This window comes from Lemur catta, chromosome 6 (assembly GCF_020740605.2).
Source record: "Lemur catta isolate mLemCat1 chromosome 6, mLemCat1.pri, whole genome shotgun sequence".
NCBI lineage: Eukaryota > Metazoa > Chordata > Mammalia > Primates > Lemuridae > Lemur > Lemur catta.
In genome coordinates this window covers 68,071,372-68,087,466 of record NC_059133.1, presented here as the reverse complement: position 1 = coordinate 68,087,466, position 16,095 = coordinate 68,071,372, and the positions used below count along the sequence as shown (strand labels likewise).

The following is a 16,095-nucleotide window of genomic DNA, read 5'->3' as shown; positions in this document are numbered from 1 at the left end:
TGCTGTTGGGAAGCTTCACAAACTCTGTCCTTTTGAGTTTTTATGGAAGCTTCATTACCTAGGCATTACTGATTTGGTCATTGGCCATTGGTGATCAGCTCAACCTTCAGCCTGTCTCTCATCCCCAGGGATTGGAGGGTAAGGGCTAAAAGCCCCAACCCTTTAATCATGCCTTAGTCATTCTGGTGACCAGGCCCTATCCTACAGTTATCCTGGGGACCCCAGCTACCAGTCATTCATTAACATACAAAAGACACTCATCACTCTGGAGATTCCAAGGAATTGAGGAGTTGAGTGCCAGGAAATGGAGACAAAGACCAAATACATATTTCACGGTATCATACCAGCCAAGACAAATTTGTTGACAGGTTTCCCCCATTATTTGCATGTTAAAAATTTGACTTGTTTGGGGCTTCAGAGTACACAATTTTACTTTAAAATCCTTCCTTTCTAACTTGTTAGGTTACTGATGCATCACATCAGAGATTGCTTACCAGAGTTGAAAACAAGAATAAATGTTCTAGCTGCTCAGTATCAGTCTCTTCTAAATAGCTACGGTGAACCTGTGGATGATAAAAGTGCTACTTTACTCCAGCTTATCACCAAATTTGCTACAGAATATTGTAACACTATTGAAGGAACTGCAAAATATATTGAAACTTCAGAGCTGTAAGTAAGAAATTAATTTTTCTGTAGATTTGGTTTCCTGGATTGCTAGGTCATTTTATCGTTTATTAAAGTAACTTTAGCTGAGATTATCTGGTTGTGATTTATTATCTATAAAACAGGAATATCATTTTGTAGAAATTATAGGATAATGTCTGGTATTATGTAAAGCACAGTAAAAATTTCAGATATTTTAAAAACTATTTTAATTGACAAGCATTTAAAAATATTTCTTAATTCTAAAAAATTTTATTTCTTTAATATACACAATATAATTGTTCATGAAACATAAGAAAATGCAGATGAGTAGAAATAAAACATAAGCCCAGAATTATACGTTGGTGCATGCCTGTATTCCCAGCTACTTAGGAAGCTGAGGCAGGAGGATCCCTTGAGCCTAGGAGTTTGAGGCCAGCCTAGGCTACATATTGAGACCCTATCTCAAACAAAAAAAAAAGGTTGTCATTGACCTAGATATTTTTCTCTGCATCTGTAAAATATATAAATGCCTTTTACCCATAATTCCTAAAGTTTGTCATTGACCTAAACATTATTCTGTGCATCTATAAAACATGAATGCCTGTATTATATACATCTTTAAAAATCAGATGCTATACTTGCTATTTTGGAATCATTTTTTAACATATCACAAATAACTTTCTATCTAATATCATACATTACATTGTCATTCTGAATATTAGCATAGTATTTCACTTTTTAGATACACTCTCATTGGTTAAACCAGTCCCCTACTATTGGGTAGTTTGTTTTCAATTATACACCTATATAAACGGTGTTATATGTTGCATCTATCTCTGGGCATTGTACCACCCTGATGATAAAAATTCCTAGAAATAGAATTACTAGATTAAAGAGTATAACATGCTGAAAGTCTTTCATTACATATTGCATACTATTTGCATTTTGTACTGTTTTACTACTAGCATAATATCTATTTCTCTATATCTTCATTTTTTTAAAAAAACTTTTTTTTTTAAATAATTATAGACTAACAGGAAGTTGCAAAGAAATGTACAGAGAGGTCTTGTGTACCCTCCAACCCACCTCCCCCAATGTTGACATCTTGTGTAACTATAGTACAATGAGAAAATGGATATTGGTGCAATCCATAGAGCTTATTCAGATTTCGCCAATTTTACATGAACTCATTTTGTGTGTGTGTGTATGTCATGTGTTCGTGTAGTTCAGTGTACCTTAGCGTGATCCAGGTGGTCTTTCGTACAAGTTAACTCCATAGAGAGAGTATTTAACAGATGAATTTCTGAATTGTTATTATATGTATGGCATATTGAGGGAAATAAAGATTACTCCAACGGGCCCTTAAGGAGTTTAGTGGGTAAAGTAGGTCAAGCTAATATGAGGCATGATTAGGTGGCAAAAGTATAATTGTTTTATTTGAACACTTCTTATTGTTAAATATAATACATATCCAGAAAAGTGCATATAACATATACGGACCATTTTATAAATAGTTAATAAATTAATTATCTGTGTCTACCTAATCAGGCTTTTAGGACACTGAGGAGAGACCATTTACATTTCTTTCAGGGATTGGGAGAACTTAACAGTTAGAGAAGGGAAAGGTTGGAGGCAGACCAATTACCGGTAATTTTAACTATATTTAAGTGCACAATTCAGTGGCATTAATTACATTCACAATTTGTACAACCATCTATATCCAAAATTTTTTAACCACCTCAACAGAAACTCTGTACCTATTAAGCAATTACTCCCCGTGCCTCTCTCCCCTAGCCCCAGTAACCTCTAATTTACTGTCTGTCTCTATGAATTTGCCTATTCTAGATATTTCTTGTAAGTGGAATCATACAATATTTGTCCTTTCTGCTTATTTCAGTTAGCATAATGTTGGACCAGTACCTTTTGTCTGAACTACCATAAAAAAGTTTTGGATAGTGGTGGGAAAAATAGAGAGGAAGGGATGATTTGGGGAGACATCATGAAGATATTTGTAGAATTCAACTGGACTTGAATAAAAAAAAGATAACACTAGGGTTTTTAGTTATTGAACAAGATAGAAAACACAAGGTGCTCAGTACGTAGGTGAAGAGATTTAGTTTGTCTAAAGCAGGTAGATGCCAGCCCACCAGTTAAGAATGATTTTTACATTGTAAATCAGTGTAAATCAATGTAAAATTTTACATTGTAAATGTAAAATTTTACATTGTAAATGTAAAAATGAAAAAAAATTCAAAGAGTATTTCATGACATGAAAATTATATAAAATATAAAATTCAGTATGTGTAAGTTTTATTGGAACACAGCTGTGCTTATTTGTTTACATATTGTCTATGGCTGCTTTTATTGAATAGTTACAACAGAGACTATATGGCCTGCAAAGCCTAAAATATTTATTATCTGGCTCTTTACAAAGTTTGCTGACCTCTACTTTAGATTGTTAATCAACAGAAATGAAGAAGGTACTGTTTTCCTGTCCTTGAGCTCATAGTCGAACAAAACTAGAGCAGAGCAAAGGTGTTTAGCAATTCTTAGTTAACTGATATTTTATGTCACCACAGTTACTATATATGTTAAGTATATACTTGTACCTTTCATGAAATGACTCCTAGTTGAGAACACATTGAAATGTGAATGGACTAAATATGTTTATCTGAGGTTTTCTCAGGAAATGAGATGAGCTTAAAGCTAATAGAAAGACTTCTAGCTTTTAGCTTCATTCCCTTCGAGTAATGCTAGAAATCATACACTTCTTTGCCTTTCAGATGTGGTGGTGCTAGAATTTGTTATATTTTCCATGAAACTTTTGGGCGAACCTTAGAATCTGTCGACCCACTTGGTGGCCTTAACACTATTGACATTTTGACTGCCATTAGAAATGCTACCGTGAGTATGCTTAACTTTTGGACTTCTTAAAAATGAGGTTAAAGCTTCCTTTTCTTACCCATATATCTTTTTAAATTAATTGTAAAGTTTGTTATTTTGCTCTCATACTTGAAATTAAGCACTATTTATAAAAATTACCAAAAATGTAATTTATTTTTTAACCTTTGGGAAGAACTGAAATTACATGTACCTGCAATAAGAGCCTTATCTAAGTTTTATTTTTTCAGGGTCCTCGTCCTGCTTTGTTTGTGCCTGAGGTTTCATTTGAGTTACTGGTCAAGCGGCAAATTAAACGTCTAGAAGAGCCCAGCCTCCGTTGTGTGGAACTGGTTCATGAGGAAATGCAAAGGATCATTCAGCACTGTAGCAACTACAGTACACAGGTAACTGAGAGAAATGTAACTACAGACTTCAGATTAACTAGTAAAAGAACATGAGGCAGTGGTTTCATAGGGTGGGAGGAAATGGATAAGAAGGGCTAAAAGTTAAAACCTCTAGTTCCCTTACTAAAAGTGATTGAGATAGTATTCTTAAATGAAACTTCCAAATCTAATTCAGAATTTCAGTGATCATTAAGTGAAATAAATTGACATTTTTCTTTCCTCCATCATTTATAGGAATTGTTACGGTTTCCTAAACTTCATGATGCCATAGTTGAAGTAGTGACTTGTCTTCTTCGTAAAAGGTTGCCTGTTACAAATGAAATGGTGAGCTACTATGTCACAAATCATCATTGTAATCACTATTAGTAAAAGTTTAAATTTTTGTCTGGCTGCTTTTTTATACAGCATTATATGATTACTTTAGAATTTAGGCATATGTTTCCCAGTGTATTGGGAGGACAAAAGTGAGTTTCAGTCTTTATTTCAAAGGAAAATTTTCAATAATTCTGGTATAAAGTGTATTTTTCTTCATATTTTAATCGTTGTTAGCCTGCAACCACAGGTTTTCATGAGATTGGAGTTATTGTTAAGGGTTGTGAATAGTTTTGCTATGTTATATAGTATACTGATCTTAATGAAAAATTAATTCTATCTTCAGCTTTGGTACACTGAGCCTTTACAGCATGCTTTTACTTTTTGAAGTACATCAGGGTAATCTGGCCACTTCTACAGCTTGCTTGTTTGATGACCTAAACTGTAATATAGTTGCTTGCTACTATTCCGTGAGTTGCTGCTATCCACAGTAATAAAAATGCTGAAATTGGCAGAAATATGGGATAAACATTTAAAATTGCCCTTATGCCTCTAATTGTTGGCTGGGTTTTTTGTTTTTTGTTTCTTTTGTTTTTCTTTCTGGTCACTAAAAGTGCATTTGGGTCCTTGGCTCAGGATGTGAGCCCCAGTGGAGGTTACTAAGAGTACAAAACCATCCTTGGAAATATAGAATGTAAGTGCTGCTGCTTGGTTGTTTCCTTAGCAAGGATAACCCTCAGATTCAGATGTCTAAGACTGAACTTAGCCTGATCTCAAACTCTACCTACTGATATCACCGAATCATTGGAACTTCATTTGAATAGACCCCTCTCACCTAGTTCTGAATCTGTAAGTGGTGTTCTGATACCTGAGATTTGTCAGGACAGTGCAGAGGACATAGTAAAGGATTTAAATTTATTCTCTCTATAAGCCTTAGAAATTCTGTAGGGGGATGGAGAAATTAATTTCAACTTTTCTTTTTGATGATCCCATTAGGATCTTGAACCACATATGATATTTTAACTAGTTGCTTCATAATTAACACTCATCAGTCACTAATTCAGGTTTTTAAAATATATCCTTTACCCAAGTAAAGTTAACATCTTTAACTTATGTCTGATTATGAACTGTTTTCTTATTGTTGATACTCAGCTAAAACTTTGACATGGAATATAGTGGATGATCTGAAGTTTTAATAGCAAAGTTGCATAAAGCCCTGGAACTTAGATTTTTATCAGGTAGATAACTGTTTTTTTTTTCTTAACAGTAAAATACTTCTAGCTACCTTAATGTCATTTTCCCCCCTTAGTAATGCAGTTTTAGATGCTGCAATGTAAATAATTTAAAGCTAGAGCAAATTATTTTTGGCATAAGATTTATCAGTTGGAGTCTAATTATTGAGTAATTATTTAGGCATGAGTTTCTTGTACTTTTTCAGTATTGTCCGTTTAGTAAGTTTTATGTATAAATTTCTGGAACTAAAATTAGGTTGACATTGTTTTGAAGATAGCCTAACTCTATTATTTTTCTAGGTCCATAACTTAGTGGCAATTGAATTGGCTTATATCAACACAAAACATCCAGACTTTGCTGATGCTTGTGGGCTAATGAACAATAACATAGAGGTAAATACAACTGAAACTGTCCTTTTTCACAGGTAGAAAATCTGTTGTAATTCAGTCATATCAAACTTATTAAGCATAGGATAACTATAGGAAATGTGGTAAGGGCATTACAGTTTTTCTTAAATTCTCACAACCACCTGGAGGCATTATTCTTACTTTCAGCTTATAAAACTGAAATTCAGAAAGAATCTGGGAATTTACTGATTAGTGTTGAAGGACTGCCTGGTTCTATTTCAGTAACTTATAGTTTATTCAGGTTAAGTATAAAACAAAGTGACTGTTAAAAATTGTTTTCATTTGGCTCTGGAAGTTGTGAAGGAAACATCCAAGAATTACCCATCTTTCCATATATTTGGAAAAGCAGAGTGCTCTTTTCACCACTACTGGGGTGGCTGCATTTTACGGATTTTTTTCATTTGACATTAATGTAACAAATTACGTAAGATCTCAGATGGAGCCAGGGCTGATGGATAGAGCAATTTATTCAGATACTGGTTTTTTCTCTGACACTTTTATCCAAGAACAGTAAGTTTTCTGTTATTCCTGAATCCAGTAAGACCTCAGAGTCTCCTTCTATACCAAATTTCCATTTCTGCATATGGGTGGAGAGAAAATTGTAAACATGGAATTTGGGAACTGAAAGGGACCCTGGATTATTGACTTCAACTCTGGTTAAAACAGATGAGGTCCACACATGATAACAGCTATTCCTTTGGTGCATATTTTGCAGGGCACTGTTTTTTTGTTACATAGCTGGGGTGATTCTTATTATTATAAAAAATTCCAAAATGTATACATGAATAAGGCACTTTGAAGCACTCAAAGTGTACTAGGTAACAGTTATGTTAAAAATTACCATGTAGACACTTCCTTAGTTTAAGGATTTGGTTCTTTTAACATTGAAATCAACTTCATGGAAAACTTGTATCTAGAGCAGTTTTGTTATCCTGACAAGGTCATACGTGATATGGTTTCAGAACAGTGTTTTTCTACAGTGAATATGTCTCTGGTTTTAATGACTGTGCCAAAGAACTTTATGTGGGTATTCTCATTTAATCTTTACCATAAACCTGTGAGAATAGATAACGTTAACAGTTTGGAAAACTGAGGCCTAGGAGTTGGTAACCTATCCACTTAAAGCCGGTAAGTCAGGTCTGCTAAGGTCCTAACTGGTTGGTAACAGCCTAGGGTGAGTATTACTGTTCTGTAGATTCCCTGCCTTTTGCTTTGTATCACTCTTCAAAATGTACATTTATACATGCTAACTCTATTCTGAAGATTAATATCCATATATTTTTATCATCTATATTTTTTAGCACTGGCTAATCTCTCACGAAAAAATGAAAATGGGTCAAATTTCTGAAAAAAATCCTTCCACATAAAACATCATTGTGAAGCTGCTTTAACATAAACCTTTTTGCAAGCTTGAGAGTACTCATGAAATACTTTCTACTTAGGAACAATTCTGACTATATTTAAACTAAATGCTTTTCCACTGTATTTGATGCTGCCTATGAGAGATCCATCATTAACATCCACATCTTTCTACATCTTCATAATCTTGAACCTACCATAGCACTTAGATAGAGCAGGTGCATGTTGATTTGAAGTTTCTTTAGCTTTCTACTATAGTTACTCTGATAACATTAGCAAATTAGAACAGTGGGCAGTTGATCAGTCTCTTTAATCAGCCAGGTTACAGAAAGTTCTATCGGTTGTCAACACTGTTTATTTCTTGGCAGTAGTTGGGATAAAGAAAATGGAACAGTTTTTAAGGATAACCTCAGCCACAGGTATTTCTTCAAGTTATGGTTTTGTGTGTAGGAGTTGTGTGAATTTAACACAAAACTGTGCATGTTAGAGTGATTTTTAAAGACTTTGCTAAGTTTTCTGTGATCTGTGTGCTTCAAATTCTACATGGTATATTGAAGGCTTATGTTCCACATTTATGTGGAAATCAATGTTTCTTACCTTAGTGGGATAGGGAGAGAAGATGTCAGTCTGTTGCCCTTATTTCAGAACCCCTGGTATAGGAAGCCACTGTTACTGACACTGTTTTGTATTCCTCAGGTGTGTTGGGGCAGGAAAAAAAGATTGAGAAGCATTGGATTAAATGATTTCTCATTTATTTTAAAATAATGATCATTATGGCATGCGTACCCACAGTGAGAAGATATATCTGTACGTTATTCTGCATTTTTTGTAGGCATATATCTCAGTGCTCTCATAATCACTTCTGTTTTGCTTGCTGGTGTTTTATAGGAACAAAGGAGAAACAGGCTAGCAAGAGAATTACCTTCAGCTGTATCACGAGACAAGGTAAAACAAACAATGTTTTTAAAGCATATTTGTAAGCACCCAAAGGTGGATTGGTGAACCTCAGAATATTATTTATTCAGTTCTAGGAGTAATTTTTTCTTCTTCTCTCTTTAACACTCCATTGGAACTATTTAATTGTTTGAGTAAAGGTATGCAAGTTTAAAATAGTAATTTAAAGATAACAGTATTTTGAATTCACTGGAATAAATGCTTAAAGATGGCTTTTAAACATTAAGCCACCCTTTTTAAAAAAAAAAACTCAGGCCAGGCGCGGTGGCTCACGCCTGTAATCCTAGCACTCTGGGAGGGCGAGGCGGGTGGATCGCTCGAGGTCAGGAATTTGAGACCAGCCTGAGCAAGAGCGAGACCCCGTCTCTACTAAAAATAGAAAGAAATGATCTGGCCAACTAAAAATATATATAGAAAAAATTAGCCGGGCATGGTGGCACATGCCTGTAGTACCAGCTACTCGGGAGGCTGAGGCAGTAGGATCGCTGAAGCCCAGGAGTTTGAGGTTGCTGTGAGCTAGGCTGACGCCACGGCACTCACTCTAGCCCGGGCAACACACCAAGACTCTGTCTCAAAAAAAAAAAAAAAAAAAAAAACACCACAAAAAACTCAGTGACTTTGTCATCTTTGTAAAATTAGTTGAAATGACTAATGGCTTTATTATAATGAGAGGATTTTTTGGTGAAGGAAGACCACAGTATGCATATAACAGGTTTTAATTACCAATAATACCTATAATAGTTACATTTATTAAAATCTGTGTATAAAAATTTGTTACCTTAAATTCTTTGCCAGAAAAGAATCTTATCAAATACCAATAATAAAAACAAAGCTTTTGGATTTTTCTTAACATATTCATCTGAAGAACACTTCACAGTGGTGACAATGGTGCAGGAAATAGGCAGAGTAAACAATTTTATCTCCCATGATTACTTTTGTTTTTCACGTTATTTTAGTATTTTGTTACAGAGGTGAAAAATTCACATTTATAGAATGTTTCTGAATGCATTTTTGGCATCCTTGATTTTTTTTTTTCCCTGCATTTTTTGCCTTTAGTCTTCTAAAGTTCCAAGTGCTTTGGCACCTGCCTCCCAGGAGCCCTCCCCTGCTGCTTCTGCTGAGGCTGATGGCAAGGTCTGTTCTGATTCGTAATCTAAACTTGCATGCCTAGTTGTTTGGTGCAACATAATCTTCTGGAAACAATACACTAGATAGAAGAATATTAATATGAGATATTTGTGCTAAGGTCAGATCATTTTAGTGTAATATAAATTGTAAAATTATTTAACAAGGTATACTTTATAAAATATTGACCTGCTTTTGCTTACAATATAAAAAGTGCACACAGAAAAAGTAGTAATTTAAAGAGAAAATTATCCTGCACTTTTTGAATTTCAAGCCATTGGTATTTAAATTTTGCTTGTTAAATTGCATGTTTTAACATATCTTTTAACAGTTAATTCAGGACAGCAGAAGAGAAACTAAAAATGTGAGTCTCTTGCTTCAAAATGAAAATGTTAGTACCTTTGGTTCTCACTAAAACACTGTCTTTAAAACCATTGAAGAACCTGTTTGTACAGTGGCATCTATCTCTTGTTGTCTGTGTTATGTTCTTAATGTTCCTTTTATCTAACCCATGTAAGATGGCATTAATTCTAGTTTTAACTAATAACAATAATAGGCTTTAATAACTAATAACAGTAGAAAATAGGCTTTCCCACTGTTTCCCTGTTCAAGAATAGTTTTGCATTTAGTATTTTGGTAGGGAATTAAGATTTCAGAGATGAAAATGTTACTTTTGAACATTCCCCCTTTATAGATTTTGAGATCTGTTGAGTACTAATGGATAATCCTCTAATGTTTCTTTCTTATGCTTCCAATGTTTGTACTTGTCACCCTAAATGTATAGCTTCACATGTGCTTCAAAAGCTTAAGCAAATGCAAAACAAACAGGAGGACTGAGAGTTTGGAGGCTGTTGTCAATTCTTGATAAACCTTTTAGGGGAAAATTAAATAATGTGCAAATTACTCAGACCTATTCCCATTTATCTCCTTTCCTTATTGTCCATATTTAAGGTTGTCAACCTCAAAGCCTTATATCTTATCTTCTCTCAGCCCACTGTGCTCAGATATTAAAAGAATCATCTATCACTGCACAAGTTTTATTTCATTCATGGCATCACACTGGATACACTAACTTTTCTTAAGATTTCATTTGCTATGTCACTCATATATGGTTAACAAGCATTTAAAAATGTAACTACTCGTTTGTAAATTAATTTATAATATAAATGTACTGCCTGTATTTAGATGTAACTCACCTTAACTAACATACTAGAGACAGTTTTTGGCCAGTATTCTGATTCACAATGATACCCCGAAACTGCCATTTTTCTAACAACTGCTATAAACACTTTTCTGTTAAATTTATATAATCTGTATTTAGGTTGTGATCTTAAAGAACGTCTAAAAAAAACTCCTAAATATTGATGAACTGGTTTTTCCATTATTGTAACAGTCATTTTTTTTTTTTTAGTAAGTCAAGACTCTTTCATATATCCTAGAAAATAAGGTGCAGAGGCACTTGTGATTAATGGTAGCCCTAGATTTCTTTCAGCAGATGCTTTCTCAGGAGAATTTGTGTTTATGCCACATTCCACATTTGAGGCAGCCTATAGTGACTGTCATAGTCTTATTCCAGTTTTTTTTTTTTTTCAAGAGTTTCTTCTTTGACCTCATGGGATTTTTTTTGTTGACTATTAGTAATGTAAACCTACTTGAAAGATACCAGCTTTTACATTTGGAGATATAAGTTCATAGAACTTTGGGAGAAATGATAGTTCAACAGTGTTTAAGATTCCTTTGAAGAAAATTAAATTGAATGGCAGTTCTTTTTCCTTGTACGTGCTTTTAATGAGTATTGCTTTTAAGGGTAGCTTATACTTTTTTCTACAATCTAGTATTTGTGGGGCGAGAGAAGAGGAAAAATTTTGAAGTTAGCAAATGGTAAAGAAAAAAGGAATTCAGTAGGACCTAAATTGACTGAGACCTTGCAAACAATTTATAACAGAACCTCTTATTTAGACAGCTTAGAGTTCCCGATATGCCACCCACTGTCTGTTTCTGACCCTATTATCTGTCTGAATAAATTAAATTCCAGATGGATACTGGATGTGTGTACTTGACTACTGTCAAAGAAAATGAGCTTTGTTTAGTTAATGTCAGATGTAACATGGTTGGTATATATAGGTTTTGGAACCTGTTTTTTTCAGGTTGCGTCTGGAGGTGGTGGAGTTGGAGATGCTGTTCAAGAACCAACAACAGGTAACTGGAGAGGAATGCTGAAAACTTCAAAAGCTGAAGAGTTATTAGCTGAAGAAAAATCAAAACCAATTCCAATTATGCCAGCCAGTCCACAAAAAGGCCATGCTGTGAATCTGCTAGATGTGGTAAGCCATGAGAATTTAGTTTAGGTCTAATTAGATGACCAAATTAGTAGGAAAACACTTGCAAAGACAAAAGGAACCAAAAGTCTCAAAAACTTAATTAACTTTTGAATGTTAAGTGTTGACATTTCAAAATGGCACCAAAGTAATATTTTTCCTCCTCATTCCACTTAGCCGGTTCCTGTTGCACGAAAATTATCTGCCAGGGAACAGCGAGATTGTGAAGTTATTGAACGACTCATCAAATCATATTTTCTCATTGTCAGAAAGAATATTCAAGACAGGTTAGTATTATTTAATATAAATCACAGACTATAATACTACTGGATGATTCCATGATCTCTTTTGAAAATACACGTCTTTTAAAAATTTTAGGTTTTTATTCAGTAGAAATGGATTCTCTGTTAGCCTTTGGGTATCTGTCACAGCAAGTCTTGGTTTGTTAACATACAATGACTAGGATAGTGATATGCCCTAGACTCAACTTTCCTGAATTATTCCTGCTTTTTCCAGTATCGTACATTTTAAAATCCAATGATCCATAGTGTACTTTTCAAATTACAAACTATGAACCATCTGCATCAGAATCACCTATGGTGCCTTGCCCACCCCGGACTTAAATAAAATCAAAATCTCTGGGGATAGAATCCAGGAAAGTTATTTCCAAAGTGATGCTTATACACTGATGTGTTATACATTTAAGGATTTTTTTTCTAAATTTTAACTTAGTAGTTTCGTTAATTATTTTGGCGGATAATACCTTTTTAAGTATTTGATTTGGTTCTCTCGCTAGGCAATAGATGTTTTTTTTTTTGTGTGTGTCCACTGTCTCGTGGTTGCCTGTGATGTCATTTCATGCAGTAATAGGAAGAATAAAAATTTAGTTGTATAAAGTGATCTAATTCTATTAGAAAATATTCTGTATCTAATTTGTGGTACTCTGTTAGCAGGTAAAAGAAATTTTACTGCACAAAAGGATAAAAAGATAGTCTAATTTACTCCATAATGAAATCAGCAGTTTTATCTGTAGAATCTTTTAACCTTGTACCTTGTGATAGAAATAATAATTCTTTGTGTTTTACACTGTGACCTGAAGAAAAAATTCTAGGCCCTAGCTTTTGTCTCCTTCACTGCCCTTGTCTGTTACAAAAGTGTTTTCTTTTTTAAGATACAAATTCATATACCACAAAGCCCACCCCTTTTAAAATAGTGTATGTTTATCACAATGTTGTGTAACTGTTATCTAAGTCTGTAACATTTGTATTACCCCATAAAGAATCCCTGTACCATCAGCAGTGACCTCCCTTTTTGCCCTTCCTCTCATCTCTGGCAGCCACCAACCTACGGTCTCTATGGGTTTGCCTATTCTGGACATTTCATATAAGTGGGATTATACTAATATGTGGCCTTTTGTGTCTGGCTTCCTTTATTTACAATGTTTTTAAGGTTCACCCATATTGTAGCATGAAATCAGTACAGTCATGTGTTCTAGAAAACAATGATCCAGTCAACAATGGACCACATATGTGACAGTGGTCCCATATGATAATACCATACATTTTCTATATTCACATACACAAATACTTAGAATTGTGTTACAGTTTCCTACAGTATTCAGTACAGTAACATGCTGTACAGGTTTGCAGCCTAGGAGCAATAGGCCTAGGTATGTAGTAGGCTAGACCATTTAGGTTTATATAAGTATTTTATGATCATACAAAGACAAAATGGCCTAACACATTTCTCAGAATATGACATGTGACTATAGAGATATAATATTCTGTTTATCCATTCACTAGTTGGTAGATGTTTGGGTTTTCCCCACTTTTTAGCTATAATGAATAATGCTCATTGCAGAGTTTTTGACGATACAGGATAATGATGAGATAAAGAAGGTAAAATATCAACTGTGGCTTCTAATGTTTGATTATAATTAAGCAAAAGCCTGAAGGGTGGTTATCCCGTTAAGGAAATATCCAAATTAGAGAAGTAGAATTTTTGCCAAAATTTCATAATTTGGTTTTGTTTTGCAGTGTGCCAAAGGCAGTAATGCATTTTTTGGTTAATCATGTGAAAGATACTCTTCAGAGTGAGTTAGTAGGACAGCTGTATAAATCATCCTTATTGGATGATCTTCTGACTGAATCTGAGGACATGGCACAGCGTAGGAAAGAAGCAGCTGATATGCTAAAGGTAAAATATTGTGAATTTTTATACTTACCCAACATTTTAAAATACATTCTGATCCTTGGATACTTACAGTCTTTATATTATAGCTAAGTTTTTTTCCTGTTGGTACTTGATTAGTTTCAAATTCAGAGATGTTAGCTACTACAAATCTATTACATGTAAATGGGAGAAATTACCCCATATCAGCCAGATTAATATAATTTAATAAGCACTAAGATTTTTTATTTCTTTCAATACAGGCATTACAAGGAGCCGGTCAAATTATTGCTGAAATCCGAGAGACTCATCTTTGGTGATGAGAACTATGTGACACTGAGACTTTTGTTGACTCGAAACTTGCTAGTTACTGCCTACTTGAGTAGAATTTTATTTATGACTCCTGTGTATTGCAATGGTATGAATCTGCTCATGTGAAGACTGGCTATAAACTGAAAAGTGTACTCTGTATTGCCGAACAGATCACATTTAATCCAAATAATAAATGGCCATTTCTAAAGTTTCCCAGTATATATAAAATATATCAAGTCTGTCTTGTGACAGTTTCTAAAAAGAACTGTTAATGTTCTAGTTGTACAAAGCAGTTTGCCTGTGTAAGATGCCCTGTGTAATCGTTATTAGTTGTAAACTGCTGCCATAGTCCTTCAAGGAGAAAGCACCAAGACATTTCATATGCCTATAATGCATGTACTATGTAGACTGACCTGCCTGTAAAAGACGGGGGTTGGCAAGTTCTTCACATACAGTCACTGTATTCCACCTGTCCTTCAATTTAGTTTTTTTCTGAGCGTCTCTGCAGCCCGTGGTGTGTTATTAAGAAAGCTGAAATGCGCAAGAGGATCTGAAACACTGACACAGATGCAGCGTGCATGCTGTGTAGTTACACAGCTCTTCCGCTTCTGGGTCCACGTTGCCCTAGTGCATTAAAATTTAAAATAAACCTGAAAGCATGAATTAGAATTTCCTGTGTTAAAAACAACTAGACTCGATTATCTAGTAAGACTTGGTAATGATGGCCAGTTCCTTTTAGTTTTAGAGGATCCAATGGTGACCTAAAGTCCCCTTAGTTTGCAAATATAGTAGTTACTTAAGACACCTCTCTGAAACGGGGCACTTAGACCAGGCTCCAAGATTGTAGGGTATTAGTTGGCAACCAACCTACATACCAACAAAATACATGAAAATACTGGTGGAGCTTTGTTACTTAAAAACATTTGAGTACACACACTCCTAAAGGCTTAAACTGCATTCAGGGGGTGGAGGTGACATTTAAAACGTATACATATTTTACCAAAATTCCCTAGGTGATTCTTGGTATGAACTACTACATTATAAATCTTAAGATATGAATAGAAATCCCAGGCTCTAACAGATGATACATTAAGTACGTGTTACACATATTAAAATATCTTTTCAGGTTATGAGCAAATATTTATGAAGGACTATTGGCAGGGAAATACGAGTACGTTAACTTTCGCTTACAGCACATTTACTAAGAAACAACAGGCTCAGCAACTGATCTCAAACATAAAAATCTCCAAATTAGTCTGATATGTGGTACTACTTTGAATCTGTTAATAATACCATTTTGACAGAATACATGCTACCACAATGTTTGTTAGCACACTTGAAAATTATTCTGTCATTGTACATCAGTTTTGAAATTATAACCGTCCGTGATATACTTTTTCCAGATAGTATATTAGATGATGACTACTCTTCTAGCCTTTTGAATTTGTAAGGAAGAAAAAACTTCTAAGCTGCACCTTTCTCCACATCAAACATTTCAAATTGAAAACGTTAGTTTTCAATACATGCTATGATAATGCACTTGCTAGTACTACACACTTGGTACAAAGAAAAACACAGGCAAGAATCTTAAAATGGAAAGAAAAAAGCACTTCCTTTGTTGGCCCTTAAACTTAGTGAAGTTCTGAAATGTAGAGATGATCTCTGACATTTATAATAGACACCTTGCATGTTCTTGCTGTATAAATAAAATTGCTGGTATGAAATGACATTAAAGTTTGTCAATAACTGAATTATTCCTAACTTTTCTCCAAGAGAAAGGTTTAAATAAACTATAGCTTTTTAACACCTAAATCTACTTTGGAACAATACACCTTGTAGTGTCCCAAAAGTTATATGACTTTCTTCCTATTGGATCCTCACTACTGAATGAGGTATTATATCTCCATTTTTGCATATAAAAAGACATTACTTGCTCCAAGTTATCCAGGTAGTTAAATGGCTAGAATTTGAACA

At 34.3% G+C, this 16,095-nt stretch overlaps 1 protein-coding gene across 7 annotated transcripts in view; it reads left to right on the top strand.

The window, feature by feature from the left end:
* The window catches only part of DNM1L (dynamin 1 like), a 48,996-nt gene extending 34,212 nt beyond the window's left edge, over window positions 1-14,784 (top strand). For 2 of the 7 annotated variants that reach the window (XM_045554036.1, XM_045554043.1), the window contains 12 exons: window positions 463-669; window positions 3,429-3,549; window positions 3,777-3,932; window positions 4,167-4,256; window positions 5,777-5,869; window positions 8,132-8,188; window positions 9,254-9,331; window positions 9,654-9,713; window positions 11,470-11,646; window positions 11,818-11,927; window positions 13,677-13,836; window positions 14,073-14,784. In XM_045554036.1, coding sequence (XP_045409992.1) covers window positions 463-669; window positions 3,429-3,549; window positions 3,777-3,932; window positions 4,167-4,256; window positions 5,777-5,869; window positions 8,132-8,188; window positions 9,254-9,331; window positions 9,654-9,713; window positions 11,470-11,646; window positions 11,818-11,927; window positions 13,677-13,836; window positions 14,073-14,129 — 1,366 coding nt within the window. In that variant the 3' untranslated portion in view covers window positions 14,130-14,784. The remainder of the gene's footprint in view (window positions 1-462; window positions 670-3,428; window positions 3,550-3,776; window positions 3,933-4,166; window positions 4,257-5,776; window positions 5,870-8,131; window positions 8,189-9,253; window positions 9,332-9,653; window positions 9,714-11,469; window positions 11,647-11,817; window positions 11,928-13,676; window positions 13,837-14,072) is intronic. The other 5 variants (XM_045554037.1, XM_045554041.1, XM_045554040.1 and 2 more) reach the window with 5 other exon arrangements.
* The last annotated feature ends 1,311 nt before the right edge of the window (window positions 14,785-16,095 follow it).